Source organism: Chinchilla lanigera, unplaced genomic scaffold (assembly GCF_000276665.1).
Source record: "Chinchilla lanigera isolate Chin_1 unplaced genomic scaffold, ChiLan1.0 scaffold00051, whole genome shotgun sequence".
In the NCBI taxonomy this organism is placed as follows: domain Eukaryota; kingdom Metazoa; phylum Chordata; class Mammalia; order Rodentia; family Chinchillidae; genus Chinchilla; species Chinchilla lanigera.
The window spans coordinates 1,368,490-1,380,604 of NW_004955452.1; the positions used below are offsets into that span (position 1 = coordinate 1,368,490).

Below are 12,115 nucleotides of genomic sequence, written 5' to 3' on the forward strand. Positions count from 1 at the left end.
ACCTAGTACAGGCAAGAAAGCCTTATGTCTCTGAAGTTACATAACTGGAAGTCTATACTCAATTGGAAGAACAAAATATTGCAATTTGCCTCTAAAATTCATTTAAAGATTAAGAGGAAACAATTTAAATAGTCAAATTTGAAAGCTATATAAATAGCCAATATTACTTCATGATTAAGATTTACAAGATGGTAAAAATTGTCTTTAAATATTTTAAATAACTTATCATCCTGACATTTAACAACTTTTGAAAACTCTGTATTTAACACATAATGCTCTAAGTATTTACATATATTAATTTTTCATTTCATTTTCACTACAACCTTACAAAGTTAAGGTACATATACTTGTCTCCATTTAATAGTTGAGGAAACTGAAACACAGGTCAAATATATGAAATAGCTTTTACAGAATTACCAAAGCATGTCTTATGGCATATACATGTTAAATACTTACAAAACCTAAAGGTTAAGATAGAAGCTGAAGGCACCAAAAAACCTTGTTATCTTCTTGTCTTGCAGTTCAATAATGTTGGAATTTTTATACACGAGGGACTTTACATAGCATTCACAGTCTTAACAGTAATGTACAGTGGAGTGTTAAAGAAAATTCTAAGAAACACAGATTGCTTAATATACAGCAAGAGGACCGTAACTAACTCTTAGTAAAGGAAGAGGAAAATTTTCAAACTGATGAACAAAGACATACCTAGGGAATGAGAATGATACTATGGAACAACAAAGCAGCCCTCTGTCTTTCGAGGTGCTGGCATGCACACTGCTATGATGTGTTGGTTCTCAACTGTACTCTCGCACATATTCCTTTGTGTTATTCCTTCCAAGTCTAAGGTCCACACTTTTATCCACCTCTGTCCCTAGAAGGTCTCTCACCTGACTCCCTTGCTTTGTTTCGGTCAGCCTCTGTGCTATTCCTCTCCACCTCTATGCCTCCCGTCAGCTGTTTCACAGTCTCCAGCATCTCTCTCCGCTGCTCTTCCTGAGACTGATTGTCTAATAAGTCTTTACTGCTGCTGCCCCTCATGAAAGTGTTTGGACGAGCTGCTGCAGAAGGAACTGGCTTGTCATTCTTCTCCCTGCTCATGCTCCCACGACTGTAAAGACAAAAACACTTTTTGACATCCTAACTGCTTTATGTTCAAATTATAAAATAAGTGTAATTTTCTACAAAAGTTTAGATGAGGCACAAACTATATTTCAAAGTATAATCCATATAAACAAGTAAAAATCAGAATGTTTTGAAGTGAGTATTTATTAAGACATTTTAACTTTTTTTCTCTAACAGTAAATGGGACACTACTTAAAATGAATTTTTTTTTTTTTCTAATTTTGGTGCTGGGTTAAACCTAGAGCCTTGAGCATGCTATGCATATGCTCTACCACTGAGTTACTTTAAATGTCAGTAATAATTATTATAGTTTTAAAAACTATTTTGAAAAAAAATGACAGTAGCAAAAGTATGAGTTAAAAAAATGAAAAGGAAACAACTAAGTAAGAACAGGTAATCACCATCTCAGAAACTACATGATGATACTTTGTTTCACTAGATACTTCAAAGATATGAAAATTATTTTTAAAACAACTACAAGCAGAGTTGAATAGCCAAAGTCATATATTTATTCATTTTAAGAAAGAATGCATGTTTCCCTATTTAGCCTTCCTTTAATAACCAATTCTCTTCAGTGATATAAACTGTTCCTTGGCTCAGGGCAGCTCAGAAGCAGCAAATTAAGAGAGAAAAGAGGGAGATTCAGAAATGGGCAATTTCTAACTACTATGAAAGCACACACAGAAGAACTTACAAAGCCATTACAGGAAATTTATGGCAGTGGAAAGAGCCACAGCACTGTAATTCAACAACTGCTGCTCAGGGACAATCCAAATCCTAAGAAGTTGGTTTGTACGAAGTATACAGTACTCTGTTTCAGAAGCCCAGGGAATAAGTAATCTAGTTTACCAAGTCTACCTAATCAATTATAATAAGATGAAAGTTTGAGAGTTTAAAGAAACTTCATTTCTGAAAGTGCTTATATAAAAAATTTCTTTTGTCACCAGTCCTCCATTATTCTATATAAACCAGCCAATATAACACTTGACTACACCAGTCCTACAAAAGTGAAAGTAGGTAGTAGAACATGCAGAGACTAGTGAAAACTGAACAGTGACTTCAAATATCCAGTAAAGGACAGGGTGACAGAGAAATATAAGGGTGGGCTGCCATATTCTTTAATTCACATGCTTGAGAGTACTAGGTTATTCTACAGCATCCTAGTGCGGCAGCTTAGTGAGCCCCAGAGATGCCTCTAGCGCGCTTCGCATGGGCCCAGCTTTCCTAGGATGCAAACTACAGTATTAGGTACTTTTGCCAGATAACTTGTCCTTTCCTCCCATCTTGTCCTAAACCTCACATCTAATTGTTATTATCTTATTATACTATGTGAAGATGAAAGGAGAAAATCAACGTTAGGGATAAAAGGAATGCATCCATAGGACTATCATCATAACTTATGTGGGAGACAGGGAGTCATACTGCCAACAGCCTTGAGCAAATTTGAAAAGTAGGATTCTCACCTGGTTAAGGTCCTTCGGGAATCAAATTCTAAAGGTGTAGCTGACGTGGATCCAGAGGGCGCTGGAGGTTGCAGTGCAGAGAATCTATTTAAACTGGAAGTGGTTGACCGTAAGGCATCTACAGGTGTTGAGGATTTAGGAAAAAATAGAAATGATATGACTAAAATATAGATAATTATTTACCTGCATCCACAGAGTGGAGCCCAAGACCCGGAACTTCTTTCTTTTTTATTTTTTAGAGGTGGGAGTGGAAGGGGGGCGTTACCTAGGCCTATGTTGCCCAGGCTGGCCCTAAACTCCTGTGCTCAAGCATTTCACCCGTCTCAGCCTCTGAGAATAGTAGTTGGGACTATAGGTGCTAGCCACCATGCCTAGAATCAGAGTGGCAATTTCTAACAAGTTCAGATAACACCAATCTCCTGACCCAGCTACTATCCTCTCAGAAGACTATCCTCTCAGAAGGGAATTGTATGTAAAAGACTGTTCGTTGCAACCATTTGTCTTTAAAACACTGAAATTATCTTAAGCAGGGCACAGAAATGGTTGTAGTGTATAGGAGACAGACAAAAACCAGAACACTGCACTTTAATGAAGTTTACCAATATAAATGCTATAATCTCACTTATGCAAAATTATGATTCCTTCATAGAGGGAACATATAGAAAGGAGGGTAACACTGAAGTTTCTTTTTTGTAATTGGGCTTCTTTATTAAGGTGTATTTGTGATGGTGCAAACATTTTTAGTTTAAAAGTGAAATCTGTCAAAAACTGATTTTTGATAGATTTTAAATGTTTCAATTCAATTCTTTATTCTTTTACAACTCCCTTAAATGTTTCTGTGTATTAAGAGTCTTCTTTTTAACATAATGAGTTTACCTTTAAACCTGGGGCCCTAAGTTATTTCTCTCACTACACTGAATTTGTGAGCAACAATAACAAGAACAAATAGGAACTTAAAAGATTAAAGTCCTAATTAAATAGCCAGACAGGCAGAATAACTTCTAATGTTCTATAGCACAGCAGGGTAACTATGGTTGACAACAGTTTCAAGAATATTTCCGGCCAGCTACTAGAGAAGATTTTGAGTATTCCAAACACAAAAATATGATAAATATACCAATGATCCTGACCTAATCAGTACACATATACATACACTGTACTGAAATGATACACTCTGCCCCATAAATATGCACAATGACTGTATGGCAATTAAAAATGAAAATGTTAATTTAAAAATAGCCTAACTGAATTGAAATCAATAAAACCTAAGAATCCTTACCCAGGAGGACACTTGAATCGTGTTCTGTGAAGTTGCACATGATTAGCTCCTTCTCTGTTATGCAGTGAGTGTGGGAACTAGCTGTAAAGTGAACACTAACACACCAATTATGTCTGAGAAGGGCCACTCAACACTTACCAGTCTCACTTGCCTTTGCTCCACCGCTGCTGCCTTTTCCCCAGCTACCCAGCTGTGCTTTAGGTACGAGTTGAATTTTCTCATCAATTGTGGGCTGTAACATAAGTGGCCACAATACACTTATAGGAAATATTGTAGAAGAATAGCTTTTCTTTTTTTCTTTTTCAGGGCAGTAGAACTAATTTTAGCAACAAAATTTTAAAACACCATTTGGAGAAATGTAAGATGGAATTGTTCTCATTAAAGTGGGTTCCCTGTGGCATCTAAAACACTTCCTTGGACTCATTTCCACAGAACAGTTTGAAGGCATTGATCTGAAGAATGCACTCAGATCCTTCTATTTAAGATGGTTCATTAATCTGCCAAATGTAAGTAGTTTCTAATGATTCCTCTTATATAACAATGCCCAGCAATTTAAAAAAGAATAAAAGAGTACACAAATATTACAAAGTTAACTCATAAACCTCTTTATATTTGTCGTAAAACAGGGCAACCGACATAAAAATTTCATGGTGGGGCTAGAGGTAGAGCAGGGAGATGTGACTATTCAATGAAGGGGAATAGGAAGAAAGAGAATGGAAGACTGTACAGGGAGTGCAGGGAGTTAAAGTGCCTGGGGTCTATCATGTTTAACCCTCCAAGCATGTTAGTGGACGTGGACAGAATTACAGTGTTGTGCACATTTTCACAAAATGTATGTAACATAAAAGCTAGAATGCAGTTCTTTGTAACAAAGGTATTTCTATACTCTGACAACCCATAATATGCTGCCTTACTATGCAACATTCTTTCACACAAATCTCTCCCAATTAATAAGGAATATGTTTAACAATTTTAAACTTTTTCTAGGATACTTTACATAATCTACAGTATAACTATCTGAATCAACAAAGTTTGTTAACAATTTGCATACTTTTCAAAATGTTACTGTAGTGATGTTGGGGGTTTGATACTAGCACTGTTCTTCTTATGGGCTAGTACTAGTACAACACTGAAAAACACATGATCATTAAATATTAATATAATCTTCAAAGATGTTGGGGTTGATATTGCAGAAATTCTTTAAATAACAAGGTTTTTGCTGAAATCATCTTTTGCTTGAGATGAATGACAACTGAATTGTATCTAGTAATACAACTGGAAACTGTGGTCTGAGCCAAAAACAACTAGAAGAATGCACCAGAATCTTAGAGAACAGTAGCCTGGTTAATTAAATTCCTAGAGAGATCCAGAGGGAGAATACTTAATCCTGAGGCAAACTTTGACAAAATTATGAAGATACAAATGACTTAAGTCATTTAATGCCAGTTTTCTCTTTTTAAAATTTTGGTCAGTTACCTTTTTACATCTGATATTTTCATATTCGTTTCAGATTTTCTTTAGCATTTTGCTGGCAGATTCCAATTTTCAGAATGATGGAACGAATCACAAGCAGGGATCAAATAAGACTTGCAAATGATTTGCAAACCCATTGGACTGTGAAAGTTTCCATTTTTACCAAATCGAGTTCTACTTTCTCTATATTCTCACTTGCTTTATTTACAGAGATTAACTTCTATTGCTGAAAACATCTGCTAGGAGAAGTTTCCTTCCCCTTACTGCCCATGGAGTCTCAAAAGAAAGGAAGGCAGAGCATATTAAATCTTTATTACAGAATGATTTCTAATGGTCTTCTGTGGTTTGTTTTTGGCTCTGGATATGGGAAACCATCATGGTTACATTTAAACAAGTAACTGCTTCTTCTCCAGAGAAAACGATAAGAGTGTAAAAGTCTGCAAATGACTAAGGCTTCTAAAGTATCTTTACCATCATTTCTCTTTTATTAAGCATTTCATAACTCTAAGAGTTAACCTAGGCATCCCTCCTTATAAAACCCTCCACTTGTCTAGCAAGCCTGTGGCCCTGGGTTTGACCTCCATTACTGAACACCAAATAAAATAAAGCAAACTAAAAACCCTTTGTTAGAATAGAAAAACCCTCACAGACTACTAAAGGATTCCTGCCAAGATAGGACAACATTGATCAATACTGACTTGTAGGAAGTTATCTGTATCCAAAACCTACTACCCATAAGATATGCAATATGGTTATTTTATGTGATCAATAAGCACTTCCTAGACTCATGGTGGAGTACTGTAAATATTTTTCTAGCAGTAATGGGGACTGAACCTGGGGCTTTATGTACACTAGGGAAATACTTTACCACTAAGTTATGTTCCTAGCTCATATGTTGCATTTTATCCATTACACTTACCTTAGTGATTTTCAGGAATTTTGACGGGTCTAGTACTCGACTGTTTTTGGGCCCTTGTACAGTGTTCCACCCACCTTCATCCACTCTCTGGACACCTACAAAGTATAACAGAGTTAGCCAGTCTCTCATTTGTCTTATGTCAGTTTGACAGTGAAAAGTGAGCAATATTTTTAATTCAGTCACTCCAACTAAAACCAATGGAAAATGCAAAAGAAGCTGTTAAAACATCACTGACAGCATGAAAATAATCAAGCAGCTCTCTGCTTATACTGGATCTTCATGAAGCATTATTGATCTAGAAGAAACCAAATGATACAAAGAACCTTCAGTGGACATAGCAGGGCAAAATCTATTTAAAGAATCAATGACTAAAACACATTCAGAAAAAGTAAATAGAAATCATTATTAATACTTGTGTGCACATATGTACGTATGTGGTACTGGGGATTGAACCCAGGGGAGTGTTAAACTACAGCCCCAGCCTTTCAATTTTGATAAAGTCTCATTGTGTAAAAAGCCTTCAAATTGCTAGCCTCAAACTTGTGATCCTCCTGCCTCAGCTTCCCAAGTACGTGGGAATATAAGCATACATCACTGTGCCAGGCTGGAAATCATGGATTTTAAAGATTCTTCTTTAATGGTGTCAAGTGATTCAAGTTGGCTTTCATGTTTTCCTAAGACCTACTTCTTCAACACGTCAGCTGCACAGGTGAAAAACACTGACTTTTCTTTCTGACACTTCACATCCAATTTGTTAGCAAATCTTGTCAGTTCAAACATTATAACATTCAGAATCTAGCCCCTTTCAATCACTATAAACATTAGCAGTTCTGTTTAAGTTAGCACATGTTTTTGCTGGATCAACGCAGAAACCTCCTCTTTGGCCCCTCTGCTTCTACCCTTGTCTCATCTTGAGGCCATTATTTCCCCAGCCAGACCTTGTCATCCTTTTGTGTGAAACACATCTGGCATCTTGGAGAAAAAGACAAGATTCCTTACACAGTACATGGCCTACCAAGCTCTCAACACTCTGACTCTTGCTGCTTTCCAGCCCCCTCTTCCCCACTCTCCTCCTCAGACCCACAGCTCCAGCTGCATTGGCCTCTTTCTTATGTTCCTGAATGCTGATGGGCCTCTGCCAAAACTAAAATACTTTCCCCAGATAAACACATGATTTACTCCCTTACCTGCTCCAGGTCTTTGCTCAAATAACACCAACTTTAATTAGCTTCCCAACCTCCCTATTTAAAACTGCAATCTCTATTCACAAAAACTTGCATTCCACACACATTGTCTTTCCTTTATTTTTCTATCGAACAAATTCATTTTACTTCAACATATACTCCCTCTTCCTCTGAAGATGTAAACTGTATAAGGAAAGGAACTCTTTCTTGTTAAGTGCTAGGCACTCAATATTTGTTGAATAAATGAATGAATGAATGACGGCCAAGCTGTCAACCCCAAAACTGTTCTTATTCTTGTGTACTTTGTATACTTCACTTTCTCTGTGCTGAATTACTGAATGTGAACATATGTGCTTCTTCTGTTTCTATGACACTTATCCTTGTTCCTTCTCTCCACTTGCTCTGTATCTGTCACTATTTCAAGAATTGTTTTTGCTCTTTAGTCATCTCTGCATATCTTCCATGAATTAGGCTTTCATATCTTTCTCAATTTAGTTCAATAACAAAATGATAATAATTACAACGGAAATAATAATAAATAATAAAAAATGAAGACACTGCCTGAAAGGCATTGTAAGTCCTGGGGTGAAGAAGGTTAAGTGTGGTACCTGCAGTAACTTTTCTTCCCTGGTGCATTCATCTCTCTTAACAACTACACTATGAGCTGTACTGTGTCCTTGGATAAATAAAAGCCAACGGTAACTGAATATTTATTAAGACTTAGATGTTATTTGAATACTTTTTATAAAATATTTCATTCTCACAAATCCCAGGTACTACTATCCCTATCCCTCAAGTTCCCAGCTCCCCACAAGCCCAGTGGCTCCCCACCCTTACCTGGTCTTCTTTTCTCTTTGGTCATGAGCTGCTGGACCTTTCTTTGTTCTTCTTGTTCTTCTATTTTGGCCTCTTTATGAATCTGTTCGATGGTTTTAGGCCCTTGATCTGCTCTTCGAGATACCCAATTACACTGTAAAAGTAGAAAATAAGGTTACCAGTCAGGTAACTGCAAATATACTCTTTTAAAAAAAATCTCAAGTTTTCACTGCTGGAAAGTATAAAATATCTACGAAATCTAGGATCATGGCAGTTTCTCATCTGTTTCATAGATGACACTATGTAGAGTATGGATTAGAGGTAAAAAATTAAAAGTCTCCTAACTCAACCCTAACCAGTTCAGCTGCACATTCCAACAGTTGATGGATAAAATGACAAAGACTAGCTTCAATGTAACTAATTATCATTATTATGTATAAATGTAAATAATTATCATTATTTTCCACATACTGGGCTAGGGCTGCAGCTCGGTGGTAAAGCACTTGTCTAGCATGTGTGAGGCTCTGGATTCAATCCTTCAATCCCCAGCCCTACAAGGATTCCTCGGCATTGCCTTAATCTGAGGTATTGCTAATCAAGTCATATCACGTTTCATAGCACTTCACCACCAAGGATGACTAGCATTTTTCTTCCTCTAATACCATCATTTTGGTATCAGTGTACCACACAACGCTGTCCTTTGGTTAGCCCCTCTGTAAAAATATAAGTGATTTCCTCAAAAGTATAAATATTTCCCTTTTCTACTCCCAAATACAATCCTAACATCTGATACAAGCCAAAGTGGATGAAGGCATGGATGACAGGTTTAAATTAGTATGCAAATTCTCATCAACCAGTAAAGACTTTGGTGATAAAGATTCTAAGATCACACCTGGGCTTAGCAAGACAAAGAACCATCATGAAGGTTATCTACTTTTCACTGTCAGCTGCAACTGCTGTAACAGTTGAACTAAGAAAAAAGGTGGCAGTGATAAGAACTGTACATACTTCAGAGAGAGAGATAAAAAAAAGCAGAAGGCGGCTTACATAGGAAAAAACCACAGGAAAGAAAATATCTATGAATTGGTACTTTACACAGTTATCCCACTAAATTTTTACAACAATACTGCAAGGTAGCTAACATATCCAATTTAGAGATTAAAAATGTAAGGCCCAGGGAAGTTGACTACAGAATGAATTTAGAGAGTGCCATATCCTAAATCTAGACCTCCAGGGAGACAGAATGAATTCAGAATGGCCAATTTCAAAATGACAAGGTGGTTTGGTAATCAGAGTAAGAAGAAGAAATGAATAATAGACCAATGGCCTTTTGTTCTTTCATACAACTCTCTCATGAAAGTTAGTGAATTCAAGTTCTGAGCCCTGAACCAAAAGGGTTATGTTTTCATACATGCAATACTAGCACATCCTTATTCAACCCAATTCCTTAAAAGAGATTATGCTGGTAGGTTTTTTATTTTCTTCTACTTACCAGTCTTAGGTCTATTACATCTTGAAGCATGAATCGAATCCTAGATGAAGTTTTTCTTTCTTTCACAATTTTCTCCATCTGATTAAAGTACTGGTCCATACGGGGCTGTAAGAGACAAAATCACTCGTATTCTGGCTGGGAAATTCAAATGTGATTTTACCATGTCAAAAGTAATAGTAATCAGTAATGTTAGAATGTTTGGGTGGGTTGGGGGAAATGCTGGGGATTAAACCCAGGGCCCTTGTACACGTCAGGAATAAGCTCTACCACTAAGTCACATCCCTGGCCCTAGAATTTTTAATTGAGCAAATGATCACTCAGTAAAGGCTACACTTTCCAGGCTCCCTGGCAGCTGGTTTTGGTAATGTGACTAATTTTGGGCCAGAATATAAATAGGAACACTGTATAGTGTTATTGCTCTGGAACCTTTCTTAAGAGAGATTTAAGAGATTTGACTGTCCTTTGCCCTTCTTCTACTTTCTTTGCTGAGAGTTAACAGGGACCTGGGTTATGCCTTAGGAAAGTAACATGTTAAACTGCAAAAACTTACCTATGAATTGTGTTTATATAAGTGAAAAATAAACTCCAGCCTAGTAATAATCAGACATTTGGGGTTTTATCTCATAGTTAAACATCATCTTAGCAGACTCAAGTATTATGGAACATTACTTGGTATTTTTTGGAACCACTTTAAATTTCCACATCTCTTATTTGAATGGCAGTATGTTACATTTGGATTACAGTATTTTTGATTATTTCTTCTATTATGGTTAGATAATTGTATCATTAATTAGGTCATAAACTTAATAAAGCTACTAGGTCTTCTCTATTTCTGATCACCCTTAGGCCTGACTCATGGTAGCATTTCTTCTCATTTCTGCTCATAACTTGTCATACAAACAAATCATCTATGAAATGGCTATGGAGGAAAATCAAAAGGACAAGGAATAAATAATTTGAACAATTTATAAATTAGACTGTATATAACCTGGAACACTTCTCACTTCTCACTCTAATGCAAATATGGAAAAAAGTGTTGACAATCAAACCCTAACAATGAGATGGAAAAAAGGAAAATTAAATAGTGTAGACTGCAGGGCAAGATAGACAATTTTTGCTAAGACCCTAAGCTTTTTTTTTGCAGCTGACCAAGAGGCCCTGCTGAAGGTTTCTAGTTTCTGGAGTTTTACCTTTGCTTTCTCAAAGTCCAGGTCTTTGCCAATGGTAGTGAGAAGGCGACACAGGCACTCTAGGGATTCTTCATCATGGTTCTTTAACAGCTTCACCACGCAGTCATGCATGATGGCTTCGGTCAGCATTTTGAGTTTAAAGAGTTCCCCAATAAACTTAATGTTACCAATAGATCTCCTCCGGGCTTTATCCTTGGCTTCTTCTAGTTCATCATGAAGCCTTGTCTTTTCCTCTGGCTGTTGTATAAGAAAGAATAATAATAGCATCTGGATGAAAACTGTACTGTACAACAGACACCAAGATGTAGGTACCTTACTCATTCTGGGGATCAGATGTCCTGTAAGAATCTGACACTACTCTTCAGAAAACAGAATCATACTCAAAAATTTGCACCCAGTTTAAATTTCTAGAACCTGGTGACCTCTCTGAAATCCAGGCTGAGACTCGTTTGGTGGGCTGAGTTGTTCTCACGTTCAGTGTGAATAGGAATGAAATGTCTTAACTGTCAATATGGTACCTTTGCACTGAAAAAAATGCTACAGGTCTCCCTTAAGCCAGAAAGGAGATGTTATAGCTGGTTTTTAGGAAAATTCTATTTCATAATGCTCAAAGCTCACAAGCACTACCTATGAAAGTACTTACAGCACTGGCAGCTTCGAGTTCTTTCTGCTTTTTCTCAAATACATCATCATCTGCTTTATCTTTTTCAAACTCCTTCTGGCAACGGTTTAGTAACAGCTTCCGGAAATTTACTGTGTTACCAGGTTTATCTGCCATGGGTACTTTCAGCTGCATCCAGACAGGAAAACGCAAAAGGATCAAGATTACTTAAAGATATTCTAAATATATGTTTTCCTTTATGCAAAACAATGCTGACGGAATCACAGGTAAGCATTTTATGAGAGTCATTTTATAAGAGCTTCAAGCATTCCATGATTTAAACACTATGATGCCTTGAAATTTACAGAGAAAAGATACACATTATTCTCATACAAATGTATGGTATCTTTTATGACCCTGCTTCTAGGTGATTCAGAAATCCATGTCATATCATTACAGCTATGGCCCTATACCTGTGTAGACATTATCTTAAAAAACAAAACAAAACAAAAACTGCCATTCTAAAAATTTTCATTTAAACGAACAAGCAGAAATGATATAAGGCAAGGGAGA

At 36.7% G+C, this 12,115-nt stretch overlaps 1 protein-coding gene across 7 annotated transcripts in view; it reads right to left on the reverse strand.

The window, feature by feature from the left end:
• Positions 1-12,115, reverse strand: part of Eif4g3 (eukaryotic translation initiation factor 4 gamma, 3) — a gene marked incomplete at its 5' end in the record, with an annotated part of 297,239 nt that overhangs the window by 40,387 nt on the left and 244,737 nt on the right. For all 7 annotated transcript variants that reach the window (XM_013519513.1, XM_013519514.1, XM_013519512.1 and 4 more), the window contains 8 exon segments: positions 891-1,111; positions 2,589-2,706; positions 4,006-4,099; positions 6,260-6,354; positions 8,281-8,413; positions 9,752-9,856; positions 10,942-11,178; positions 11,585-11,731. In XM_013519513.1, coding sequence (XP_013374967.1) covers positions 891-1,111; positions 2,589-2,706; positions 4,006-4,099; positions 6,260-6,354; positions 8,281-8,413; positions 9,752-9,856; positions 10,942-11,178; positions 11,585-11,731 — 1,150 coding nt within the window.